Source organism: Anoplophora glabripennis, unplaced genomic scaffold (assembly GCF_000390285.2).
Source record: "Anoplophora glabripennis isolate ALB-LARVAE unplaced genomic scaffold, Agla_2.0 scaffold236, whole genome shotgun sequence".
NCBI lineage: Eukaryota > Metazoa > Arthropoda > Insecta > Coleoptera > Cerambycidae > Anoplophora > Anoplophora glabripennis.
In genome coordinates, this window is record NW_019416367.1 from 1 (window position 1) to 14,424 (window position 14,424).

A 14,424-nucleotide genomic window follows, 5' to 3' on the forward strand; every position below is an offset into this window, starting at 1 on the left:
TTTTCCTGATAAAATACTTTGTCAGCAAATTAGCCTGTTATTGTACTCATCATTTAAAGTATTCCTGTGTAGTTATTTCCGAGTTATCAAGAAAATTTTACCAACAGTAACTTTTCGGCCTCTGCGGACTGGACTATAAATCATTTCTTAACACTTAAAGTTTTCCCTACTCTACCATATTTGTAAATTTTTTCAAAACTATGTGAACACCACCTTTCTTAGGCCTGTCTATGGTGTCTAAAAAGTTCTAGTTTTGACCAAAAAAAGAATATTTAAGAAAATACAATTCTCAATGGAAAACATTAGCCACTTTAGTAGCTTTTGCTGTATTTTGCGGCTACACTAGGTATTCAGATGTTGCTGGTGCACCGGTCATTGACCACTCTGCATAAATTATGATGTAACATTTAAAACAAATTTAAATAAGGAGATAATTTATGTGAATTGATTTGCATAAGTTAATTTGTGAAGGTAAATTATCCTACCACGCAGTGACAAAATTTAGTTTTTATTAAAATGTGCTGTCTATACCATTTTCATTCCAAATTATTAGATCATGGTGAAATTCATTTAGTAACTTTATACAGGGCGTTTCAATATTAATTAACCAAACTCAATATTTGAATTTAAGTGATCAAAATGTAACCGTAAAAGTTCGCTAAAAATTACGCACCGACAATGATTCAGTAGTGGTCATAAATTTTATGAAAATATATCGTTTTGTAATTTGAAAACAAATGGGTGCTACGAAAAAATATACAGTGTAATCAGGAAAAAAGAGCAGGGTAATATTTTTTACGCTACACAGTTTTGTTTAGAGCGATAGGGAACACTCACTAAAAAATGGACCTCTGCATCCTTTTTTTTGAAGTAAATCCTGTAATGCTGAATAAATCTTGCTACATCCCTCTCAATCTCAGTATATCATAGTAATTCCTTAGTAAATCCAACATCTAAGTAATTCCTCTAGTAATTCTCCGTAAGCCTTTATGCATGCCTTATATATATTTAATTACAACCAACATTTTTGAAATTTATGCAGATTCTAATAATAAATAAGTTGTAATTAGTGATGAGCATAATCGACCATTTTGATAATCGAGTTACCTATCAGTAATCGAGTACTTCTAATAATCGAGTAATCACTCGAGATACGAAATATTGGTCGTTTTCATCCCAGCGGCGCACAAATATTACCATATTAGTCATATATTAGTTATAAGCGTAGCTAAAAAAAAAGCTCACGCACTTCAAAACCTCACCACTTTCTCGTTTTATTTTAAAAAAAAAGGTCACGCAATCAGTGACTACTTGCAGTTTGCACTAACACTTTGGGGCGCATCCGCAGGGTAATAATCACTCGAGTGGTGGGAGTAAACATCTTGAGATATCTCGAGTGATCTCAATAATCGAGTACCACTCGATTTTTCACTCGAGATCTCCCATCACTAGTTGTAGGTAATAGCGTACAATAAGGGCTTGTACAGGCTGGTCCATTTTCGATGGAAATTCAGGGTATTTCAGAAACTACTAAAGATATGATAAATCTGACACCACGTTCTCGAGCTCGATTTTCATGGCAAACTCGACTGTCAGATCAGAAATTTGCTATCTTCATTTGTTTCTGAGTTACAGGGCGTTTCTCGTTATTGTGACACTTTTTAACATGTCTGTATCTCAGCTGTTAAATAAGTTAGAGTTAAAGTAAAAACTGCTCAAGACTAATTCTTTGGCGTAGAATTGAATGCCGGTATTAGATTTTTAGTAGATCTTAAGATTTCGGAGTTATGACCCAAAGTTATATTTTTTTAAATGGAAATCGTAGCTGACCATGGCCTAAAAAAATAGAGATTTTTTTCCGCTTTTCAGCAATATATCACATGCTATAGTTATTTTTACAAACACGGGAGATACGGGGTGTTTTATATATAAATTATATATTTTTTTCCTTTTTAATATGACCGGCTATGAAAATACAGATAAAACTATAATTCTTACTTTTACAAAAGTCATATCTGTTGTAAAAATATGACATTTATTTTAAATGCACAACATATACTCGTGTGATAATATAATACTAACGAAATTTTAGGAGATAGGTGGATAGGAACAAACGGACCGATCAGATGGCCAGCTAGGTTACCTGATTTGAGTCCGTTGGACTTTTTCCTTTGAGGTTTTCTAAAAGACATTATATTTAAAATTCCTTTTAATAATATTTCAAATACCTATACATTTAATGAATGCTACCCGAAGCGTTGCCAGAAGATGCGTGAAATGTGTGACAGTTGAGGGACGGCAATTTGAACATTTAGCTATCATTTTTGAAAGTTTTTATTGATGTAGGTACTTACTATTGTTTAATTTACGTTTAATATTGTAACTTCATTTGAAGTTGAATAAAAATTTGAAAACTCTGTCTTTTCTTATCTGTAATATATATTTTAAATAAACGTCATATTTTTACAACAGATATGAGTTTTGTAAATGTAAGAATTATAGTTTTGTAGGTATTTTCATAGCCAGCCATATTAAAATGTAAAAAAAAATGTGTTTGGAAAAATAACTATAGCATGTGATATATTGCTGAAAAGCGGAAAAAAATCTCTATTTTTTTTAGGCCATGGTGAGCTACGATTTCCATTTAAAAAATTATAACTTTCAGACATAACTCCGGAATCTTAAGACTTACTAAAAATATAATACCGGCATTCAATTCTACGCCAAAGAATTAGTCTTGAGCAGTTTTCACTTTAACTCTAACTTATTTAACAGTTGAGATACAGACATGTTCAAAAGTGTCACAATAACGAGAAACGCTCTGTAACTCAGAAACAAATGAAGATAGCAAATATCTGGTTTGACAGTCGAGTTTGCCATGAAAATCGAGCTCGAGAACGTCGTGTCAGATTGATCATATCTTTAGTAGTTTCTGAGATACCCTGAAATCCCATCGAAAATGGACCAGCCTGTACATACACTGTAAAAAATTGACTCAAATTCACTCAATTTTAGTCAAATGTATCAATTTCTCTCCACACTCGATTGAGTGAAATTTTCATTCTGTTAGTATGAGTACAACTAAAATTGTAAGAGTGAAACTATTGCATCACAAGTAAGAATTTTACTCAAACCACTTAAGAGTTGACTTCAGTGGTTTCTACACAGATATGTTTTAGAGAAGTATTTTAGGTCTTGATTAAAGGAATTGGTTAACTGATCGGACGAATAGATTGCCATAACCTATATTGTACGTTACAGATACGTAAGTAAGTGTAGGTAACGATTTAACTATTCGTTTATTAGATGACCTAATGGGGACGATGGGAACAGACAAAGAGAGCTTACGACAACCATAGAATGTGGTGGAGTCACTCAATAATGAGGACATTTACTCGGATTTAACTACAAGTGCACCAAATACGAGTTTATTTGCAGAATTTATTTAACGGGTAATCTAGATCTGAGTGAAAGTACTCAGTATTCAAATATTATAACAAATGAATAAATTATTGCTCAATATTGAGTAACAAAGTACTCAATAAATCCACTCAATGGATTCACTCCGTACCTTTATTGCTTTCACTCATACCGATTTTTTTACAGTGTAGCTACCTTTCGTAGAACTTTTGATTTTAATCGAAAACTGTACATTCAGGTGATTTTCAAGGGTATTCTTCTTAAAGAAACCTAAATTTTGTGATAAAACTTGAAAAAATTATCCATGAAAAGGTTCGACCTATTTCCAAATTGAATTTTTGAATGTTTGTTTATTCCTTCCTTCATAATAAGGAGATAAAAATATTTCTTAGAGATGCAGCTGTCAGGGGAAGTCTTACCTTTCTTTAGGAAGCATATTTTGTTTGTTTTACAACTTTTTCTTCTTATTTTTCATAATAGAATTTTATCGATCACGCTTTGCAGGCTAATTACGGGATCTATGTACTGTTAAACGTACAACCATTTCACATTTTTATTTGTCTTTGGCATAGTACTCATCATCAAATTCCATAATTTTATCTTAATTTGACAGACCTTGTACCTCTAAAGATCATTGTATGGTGTATGATTTTGGAAAATGAGTGCTCTTATAAAAGATACATACCTATTCCAACTTACACCTCACAAATGCCATATGACAGTTTTAAGGTATTGGGGAGATTTTTGTCATAAACTTCCTCTGTTTCGAAAGTTTGCACAAGCATTGTTGGAATAGAACTCTCGAATCTCCAATCTCTACTCTCTAGTTAAAGACTAAGGATTTGCTTTTTTATGATACGATACTTTTCGGATGGATTGGAAATAAAATACAATATTTCTTCTATTATTTAATTCACGTAACAAAAATGAACAGAAGTCAGGATTAATTAATTTGTAACAAAAAAAAATCATTTCACTACTCCCTTTTCAGTTGTTCTTTCTTACTTGCTATTTGTGGCAGGAATAATTTTTGTAAATTAATTCCTGGTTGTTCAAACACCAACTTGCTAATAATTCCAACTATTATAGCCAGTGGTGCATCAAAAAACAAATTGTATTTTATCTGGAAAATGAAAATACAAAATTCTTACAGCAAACAATCGAAAGTTTGAAAGTAAGTTTTATTACCGTATTAATAAGTGTAAACTGCATCAACGAATAACTTTTAATGCCTTTAGAGAATATAACATAAATCTGAAAAACGTAAGTGCAGAATGAGAAATTACTCATCAGGACAGCATATTTATTTTCACATATATGCTTGATAATACCTAAAACAAAAAGACGGAATAAATATTTTTTCAATTAACTGAATAATTTCAAATGTCGGAACCCAGCAAAAATCTTGGAAAAAGTGGAGGCAAATAGGAAAAAAATCTAAAATAATTGTTTATCGTTTTGGTGAATTAAATATTCTTGAAATATTGATCACAGAAATAATACAGGGTGTTAAAAAAAGAGTGTAAAATATTTAAGGAGGTAATAGTATGAACCAAAATAAGCAGAAAAGTCTCAATAAACATGGGTCCGCAAAGTAACGGTTGCGGAGACATTGAATGTTTTATGTGTTTTAGTTCCTTTTTGTATTCTGCAAAAACGTTGTGTATTTTCTTATAATAGTTGGTTGATGATTTGACAGTTGTTCTCAGTGCACAAGTTTTTCTTCGCTATGGCTGGTTACTCTAACGCAGAATTAACAGACATGCATTTCATTTATGGTCGTGCTAATGGGAACGCCACCGAAGCGCGACGTCTTTATGTTGACGGCTTATCCAAATCGCCAGATTCCTTCACAACGCATGATTGGAAGAATTCACCAAATATTGCGTGACAGGTTCCTTGAGCAAACAGTGCCATTTATCCGGAAGACCAAGGTCGGTATCCACTCCTAGAGCAGAAGAAGAAATTCTAGCACTGGTAGAGCAGAATCCAGGTATGAGTGTGCGGAGAATATCAGCCGAGGTAGGAATTAGTGGTCCTCTTGTTTGGAGAATCCTTCACGAGCAACTGCTTTATCCAAACCATGTGCAACGAGTATAGGCCTTAAATCCAATAAATGATCATTAAGCACGTTTGGTTTTTTGCCGCTGGTTTCTACGTCATGATGCTGAAGACCCTCGTTTTCTTGCAAACATTCTATTTACTGATGAGGCCGGGTTCACAAGAAATGGAGTGTTCAATTTTCACAATACGCATATTTGGGCCGACGAAAATCCTCATGCTCTAATAGAATCTGGACATCAGGCACGTTTTTCATTAAACATTCGGATGGGTATTGTAGGTAACAGGTTTCTAGGTCCTGTTGTTTTACCAAACCGATTAACAGGCGCTGCTTACCTCAACTTTCTGCAGAACACACTGTATGAGTTTTTGGAAGATATTCCTTTGAATCAGAGGCAACAAATGTGGTTCCAGCATGATGGTGCTCCAGCTCATTTTTCCATGGCCTTTAGAGAGCATTTACACCAAACTTTTCCACATAGATGGGTAGGAAGGGCCGGACCTGTTTTATGGCCTCCAAGATCGCCTGATCTGAACCCTCTAGATTTCTTTGTTTGGGGATATTTGAAGACATTAGTGTATGGTACTCCTGTAAATACCCTGAAAGAGCTGCAGCTACGGATTAATCGAAAGTGTCAAGAAATCCAAACCAAGGAGGGTGTTTTCGAAAGAGTTCGGATATCGTTGAGACGAAGATGTCGTGCCTGCTTGGAAATGGACGGAGGGCAACATCTTCTGTAACTTTGTTTTTTGTTTGTTAAAAGCTTCCTTTGTCGGTTTATTCCTAATAAAATAAAATGTTTGAAAAACGAATAGTGGTCCATATCTCCGCAACCGTTACTTTGCGGACCCATGTTTATTAAGACTTTTCTGCTTATTTTGGTTCAAACTATTACCTCCTGAAATATTTTACACTCTTTTTTTAACACCCTGTATATCTACTACAAACTAAAATGGCGAAATATGCATAAAAAATATTTTCGGTTATGTCAGACGTGAGACGATGTGGTTTCTATTACAATTGTACATTGTTCGTTTATACAAAATATTAAAAAAAATTTTTTTTCATCGCCTGTTTTGACACTAACCATGGAACATTAAAAATATCCAGTAAAGATGTCATTTTCTAAAAAAAATTCAAACAGGATGATTTTTTCAGGGTTGTTTGGGGACTGCCTCCTGAGTATCCAACCAAAAAATCACACTCGAATTCCTGGTACGAATTGCGCTATGGGGGTGGTTTCCTAAACATTTTTTTTTAGAGCAAAATGACAATAAAAGTTATAGAAGATAAAATTCTAAACAACTTTTCTATATAAAATTTTTTTGTATGTCTAATACTTAACGACTTACTGCGCATAATGTGACAAAAATTGGGCATAAGGAAAAAATTGTTCAAAATTTAATCCTCTACAACTTTTATGAAGGTCATGTTGCTTTAAAAAATTTTTTAGCGCAATTCGTACCAGGAGTTCGAGTGTGATATTTTGATTGGATACTCAGGAGGCAGTCCCCAAGCAACCCTGAAAAAATCATCCTATTTGAAATTTTTTTGCGGCCCCTATAAGCAGAGCACAACTTTATTGAAGTATTAAGGGTGTTTGTGTCAGTTTCTGGATCTTGTTAATTTCGAACCGTCAGAACTTTTTTATGTTCTTTGTATTATTAACTAAATTAATCAAATTTGTTGTTGAGATAGTCGATAATTTCATAAATGCACATAAAACATATTACCTCCCATATTGTGTGACATTCCTAAAATGCCTATTCCAATGCCTAAAGAAAACAGGGGTTTAACCAAAGCACCCAATATTGCTGCTCGAATCCCTCTGAATTCATGTCTTGCAAAAAATATCACTGCAGAAGGCAGGCCAAAAAATATTAAAAACCACAAAATAGATATAACCTTCTGATTCTAAAAAAAAAACAGACATTAACAATGTTTCTATACTTAGTACATTATAATAAGGAACTAACATAAATTAAAATTATTTTTTCTTAAATTAAATATACAGGGTGATTCAGTCATAATGTCATTAATTTTAACCACGTATTCGGAAGGCTTAATAAAGACAGAAAATCGGAAAAAAAATTTTGCTCGACTTTTAATAATGAAGGAAATCAACCCATAACTCCCGTTAAGAGGGCGGTACTGCCAGATGACCGGATGCTCGGAACATTTTGTAACGTAATGTCACGAACAAATCGTCAGCTGAAGCGAACAGCGTTGCCAAGTTCACATCATAATCTGTAGTTCACATTTACTTAATCCGCTTTAGTATATGGATACATATGTACGAAACCAATAAAATGCAAGTAAATAAAGGATCATGTTGCATTTTATTATAAATAATTTTAATAATTGTATTAACTTAGTGCAAAATGTTTTAATAAGCCTGACTTCTCGAAGTCAACTTTCGTTAAATGAAAATAAATAAAGCAGAGGTTTGTAGGCACACCGTATTTTATCAAATAAAAAAGTCGGCACACTAAATACTCAAATATACAAAATACACTACACACAGTTACAAAACCATTAACAATTTAAAGCGTTTATTCAAATCTACCACCCTTCACATCTCCCGCATTTTTCCCGCAAAGGAGTTAACATCACACATTTTCAAAATGTTCAAGCTTTAGAAGCAGCTGATTTCCCCAATTGTCTTGAATTTTGAAATTGGTTCCTAAATCGAAATGTAGCAGAACCTAACTTTATTAACAAAGTGCTCTGGTGGGATGAATGCTGTTTTACTCGTGCTGGCATTTTAAACAGGTAAAAAACATAAGTATTGCTTTCTCAAAAACAATAAGTACCTACCTTGGTTACATCAAAGTTTAGATCTACACTATAGTTTATATTTATTATGTAAACTTTGGTTATACGGAACTGCATATTGAATAATAAATTGAAATACTAAAACTGTATTATTTAACATAATAAATTATAAAACGTGAAAACGTTAATAATATTAAAAATCATAAATTGTAATAACCGTACATTCGAAAACAAGCATCCCTATTCATTGCATTCAATTTGATGACACGATTTTCCTTTGATGAAAGACAGACAACCTTTTGCTCTACTTTGCATGGAATACGATCCTTCTACGGTTCGTGTTAGTCTAAGAGCCAGATAGGGTTCCGTGTACTAGCTATAAACATAAACTTTTTACAGCCATTTAAACATTTAATTTGTTGATAACAATTAAACTGACCAGGCTTTACGACCAAGTTTTTTGGATTCAGGAGGTCAAAATTCTTTAGAAATAGTTGTTTGCATCCGTGGCACTCTGATTGGCAACGAAACCCGGTCTGGCTGCTAGACTATAGTGCACGTGTAAATTAGAAGGTTGGTGACCTTGACACAGGTTAGCCTAGGCCGGAAACACGTACCGAGTTGTTTATTTGTCTCCGTCCGATTGTTTTTTATCTTCTATTACTTACAGTCAATATTTAAATACTACATACATTTCACCCTCTCTTTATAATTTATCTAGTGAGTGTTGGTTTTTTATGTCATTATTTCTGTGATGAGATTAAAATGGTTACGAAATGAAATTTAAATTATTTGAACTCTTGGAGTTTTGTAACTTCAATATTAAATTGTATTTAAAGTGAAACAGAGTTAATTTCTTTGCAGCCATAATAGTCACATTTGGTCTGATGAAAACCCGCACACTACTCGTCGGTTTAGCTTTCAGAGGAGATTCGGTGTCAATGTATGGGCAGGAGTATATGGCGATCGTTTAATTGAGCCGCATTTTCTACCTGAACATCTTCTGAACATCTGAATGGGCCGCGTTAATTTCAATTTTTAGTAGAAGGCTTATAGCAAATTAAAAAATTATCACTTTGATGATAATAAAAACTGATTTTTGGCAAAGCATGCTCAGACCTCCTCGAGGTTCTTGCTGGGCAACAATAACAATTTAATATGTTGATTGCAAAATTATAAAAAATAATTTATAGCATTTTAAATTATTATTGGCTGACGTGAGCAAACCGTTTATTTATTGTCTTTATATGAGCGAAAATATATAAATATGGCAAAGTTGCATCTAGGGCGTCTTGTTTACATCGTAGCCGTGAGTAAACTGTGAATAACAGGCTGACATCAGCCGGTCAGTAAGAGCATGAAAAGGGGGTTAAATAATGATTTGAAAATATTTTTTTTCAGCTTAAATATGCATTTAAATTTTTTTTAACCACGCCATCGTATTATACTGATTTTTCTCTATCTGCTCTTAAAATTAATAACTGAATCACCCTGTATATTTAACGAACATTCTTTGAATTATTCCACATATTAAACCTTTATGTTAAAGTTAAGTTTGCACAAATATTAAACATTGGCTGAACTTTACTCGAAAAGTCGGCGTCATTATTGCCGTTAATTATTTCTTCTTCAACAATATTATTACTACTAGCAAATTTCTCTTTGTCTCTCTCCCCTCCAAATATTTTATCTGCTATGTCTATATTTGTAATCTGCATTTGGCAAATTTAAAAATTTTGCGACAATTTGAGGCATTTTACCAAAATGATATATTCCTACTACTTGTCTGCAACCTTTCCCATTTGAATATTTAAAGAAAAAGCGGCAACTTCTTCTATACTGTGACATAAAAGTTTCGTTTATCACAAATGAACTAGGTTTTTTCGTTTTATTATCCGGTATTTTAATCAAAAACTTTGATTTTAAATCATTTAATCATTCTAAGTTAATTGGTGCATTTCATCATGTCGACATGCACGACAACACCAAATATTAAGGTAACCTAAAAAGGTAAAACTAATATCTAGAGACTTTAAAATTTTCAAATCTAAATTCAGTTTCAAGATATTTATTTGACAAAACTTTTGACTTTGGTTTATAGTTGTCAACTAGACGTTTCAGGAAAACAAATTATTTAAAATATTTTGATAAATCAACATGAATTGAACGATTGAATGATTGAATTGAATTGAATGATTGAATTTTTTTCATCGTTAATAAAAAAAAAATATCTATAAGGCACTGCCTACCTTCTACAGTGTGTTTATTTGACATTTATTTGTAAAATAAAAAACAGAAACCCAGGTTGATAATTAATCTTTAATTTGTGAATAATTTTCTTGCTTAACAGTGTCAAAAAGCAGTTTGAAAATAATACCGACTTTGGAGAGACTTTGCTAGAGTTAGAAAAATGATAGAAAATTTTTGACGCCAGACTTGGAATTGCCGTGCTAAATTGTGCAAAATCGTGTGCATTGGAATAAATTTAAAGAGAATTAGGACCGATATAATTAGAAAAATCCATAAAATTTTTGGGTTGCATAGACTTTGCCTAGTCATTCGAAGGTCATACAGAAAAAAAATCGTCTCAGTCATATTTTTTCCATATTCTACATCCATTCAGCTTTCATTTGCAACCAGGCTCATATTTTTATCTACTCTCTGAGTCAAGATATTTGATTTTTGTACAAACAAAAAAAAATGATACATAGTGCGGCCTCACGAGCGTTTGAATTTAGTCGGTGCAAAACCAATGATGCAACTCTGATCACGTTAATAGTGGGAAGAAAAATCTCAGACCATGAAACGCGATAGAATGTTGAAGGATGAAGTGAGAGAAACTGTAAGTACCATTTGGGGAAAAAATTAAAAAAATGTGGTATAATACTTTGCAAAAACTATCCCACGATAGCAGAATCGCCTGATGGAATCTGTGAAGACAGTATTATTGAAATTAAATGGACCATGAATATGAAGACTTTTAAAAATTATGTGGAAAAAAGAAAACCGACCCAGAAGTTTTATGTGCAGATGGCAGCTACAAATGTATTTAACAGGGTTTCAAAAGGGCTATTTCGATGTAGCGGATTTCGTCTACAGTACAAATAAAAAAGTAGAAATAATTAATGTTACATTTGATGACAACTATGTATAAGGTTTTCTCTTCATGGAAATATAATGTGTATCCATTGTTATAAAAAAAGTACAATTTGAGGGTAAATAAAATGCATATACTATTATGGTAACTTTGTATTTTTATTTAACTAATGAATCTTGCAACACAAAATATTAGTACCTTATGTTTACTGTTGACAAACATACAGGGTGATTCAGAACTTATCCAAAAAAAAAAAATTCTGGATGTACAGGGGACCCTTACAAATACAATTTTGTAAAGAAAAAATCAAAAAGGGCAGTTTGAAAATGATTTAAAAATACACTTCTGCACGGCATTGAAAACTGATCCACTGTAAAACCTGACCTCGCACAATGCGGCCGGCATGGCGGTGTGATAAAAACGGACAAAAACTTTCGCAAGGAAAGAAATATGTAAATAGAATTTTATCGCACCTATTTTATATCGGCAAATTCAACTGCTTTTGCTTTTATTAATTAATAAAATTAATTTGTTTTTAAATAATAAAATCATTTGACATACCCGATGTTACAACAATTGTTCAAAATTTTATCCACCAATGTGTAAACACATTTGGGTCCGTTGTACTCAGTTTCTACGAACTAACACAAATGTTGTCTTGTTTCACCATAACACAAATGCTTCACCATAAATTAAAACGATATCCATCAACTCCGAGTACACGCAAACCATTTTTGACACTAACTACCCATTTTTGACACTAACTACTAAAAACCTATTGTAAACACCACAGATAACAGGTAAATATCGCAACGACGATTGCAAAACCCGAATTCAGTATTCGGAGTCGCTGAGGCCACGTGTCGAATGACGCTAGAGACTACAGTTGTCCAGCTATGTAGTGGTTGAATGTACTATAACTTAAATATTTTTTTTTCTCGGAAACTGTAAGGATATTACAAAATTTTTTTTTACGATATTGATTCCATTTCTCATGCTGCATCTATTTCCAAATTTTTTTGGATAAGTTGTGAATCACCCTGTAGATATGACGTTACGTAGACGCCATGACACCGGCGACCGTTTTTACGTGAGTTTAGACTTTCTACAGAAATAAGATATTTTTTGGAAATATTAAATACTTCCGAACATCATAGAACAGTTTTTCAAAATCTGTCATCATGCCTATTCTTTCAAAAACAAAAAATCTCTTCCATTTTATTGGAAAGAAGGCTATTTTTGAGTTAACGTTTTATGAAATCTTAAATAATTTTTTTTCATAGTACAGCCTGTCAAATGTATTATGACGGGCCAACATTTAAAAAAATTTGTGATGGTGCAAGCGAGAAAGTACTCGTATACCGGAATCTTCTGCGGAGCACCATGGGCGGAACTATTTCATAAGCCTTGTTACATTTGTGAGGTAAGTATATTAATTATTATATGATATCTGTGAAAGTAGATATACAAATAAACATTAGGTACATGTTACAATTTCGAATCCAACAACGAAACGCTCAAAACTTGTATTCCTCATACATATATCATACAAATGCATTACAACACGCCCGAGCAGCCCCCAAGTAGGAAAACAATGCCTGACGAAAATCACGGATGTTTCGAAAACATATTCGAAATTCCCCAAACTCGACGAACGGTCTTCTACCATCTACAAGTCGTTCAATACAACGTATGACGGCACCTAGACGGCCACTTCACCAGCAAAATGGCACCAGACAACATTAGGAAAATCAACGATCTTTCGAAAAATTTCACCGACCTTTCGAAACTCCTAACGTTGAGCCGCTAAGACGACACCGAGCCGGCATAGCCACCCCCGTGCTATCGGACGATAACCACATTCTGCGCCGCAGCCTTCCTAGGACCGCCGACGAAGGACGGAGGAAACAAATTTTTCGACACCCTTTCGAAATTTCCAAGGAAGATGGATCGCTGCCATAGCCATCTCCCACAAGACCTCCGGGTCAGGGCTAATACATTCTGTTTCAGATAATCTACCACGGCCGAGCGACCAGACCAAGGGAAAAATTCAAACGTCGCGAGCCAAATCGTCCCTGGACCCATCCACACCGCAGCCGTTCTACCGGGATTCACCCTGCCGGCGATTGAACACGCACCTGCGGTAAATGCAGTTAATCAGCCACGACACAGTTCCTGGTGAGATCCGAACACTCACCGTTCCAAGAGCCAGGACACAGTTCCTGTTGAGCTCCGAGCATTAGTCGTACGCAAACAATCCGCACCTAGCATTCTGTATTATCTGCATCATTTTGGCGTCATCAGTTTTGGCTGGCTTCTGTATATACTGAGACTTTGAAGTACGTACATCGTTCGTGCAGCTCAATTTGGGAAAGACTGACCCTATTCTCGTTGAGGTGTTATAGATGGTAGGTATAAATATCATGTCTCCTTAAAATGGTGAGACTCCGTGTGCGAGTACCTATCCGTGTTGGTCGAGTTTCTATAAATAATTTGGTTACCATTCAGTTTATTCTTGACAAAGACATATAGAAATGGAAGGGTATCGTTTTCCTAAATTGCATGATAGAACTGTGTGCACATATATTTCATTAATCTGGTACGTTATTACATTTTTCAAAAAAAAAAATGTTATAATGTTTTTACGAATACACTAAAAAAGATCATAGCTGGCCGCGTAGTTGCATTATCGTTGGGGCATTTACTTCTGTAGATCAAATCTCATCTCATCAAAACAACCTGTATAACATATCTCAAGCAAAATTTCGGTATTAAAATTGCTGACTCCAGAGCTTTTCTTCTCGAAAGCTTCCATGTAGGAGTGTTCTTTCATTTTTTTCATATACTGTTCTCTAAACGAGAAGAAGGTCTATCTTGTGCATACTTTTTCCAAATCTACTAAACGTTCATTCTTATCTTTTGCAGCGAGCCCTTGATGAAGTTCCTCTAAAACTTCTTTAATTAACACATTTTTAAACAACGTAGGTATCACCTACTAGAATATCCTCTGGATTTATGTAAGTTGGAATCCATTAGTCTTGCGTTCCGTTAATAAAAAAGCAAAAGCGTT

At 33.9% G+C, this 14,424-nt stretch overlaps 1 protein-coding gene across 2 annotated transcripts in view; it reads right to left on the reverse strand.

Annotated features, from left to right (window-relative positions):
- Positions 1-4,324: 4,324 nt before the first annotated feature.
- LOC108905927 (O-acyltransferase like protein-like) overlaps positions 4,325-14,424 on the reverse strand; it is a 30,874-nt gene continuing 20,774 nt past the window's right edge. For both annotated transcript variants that reach the window (XM_018709001.1, XM_018709000.1), the window contains 3 exons: positions 7,216-7,396; positions 4,609-4,751; positions 4,325-4,543 (listed from right to left, as the gene is read on the reverse strand). In XM_018709001.1, coding sequence (XP_018564517.1) covers positions 4,397-4,543; positions 4,609-4,751; positions 7,216-7,396 — 471 coding nt within the window. In that variant the 3' untranslated portion in view covers positions 4,325-4,396. The remainder of the gene's footprint in view (positions 4,544-4,608; positions 4,752-7,215; positions 7,397-14,424) is intronic.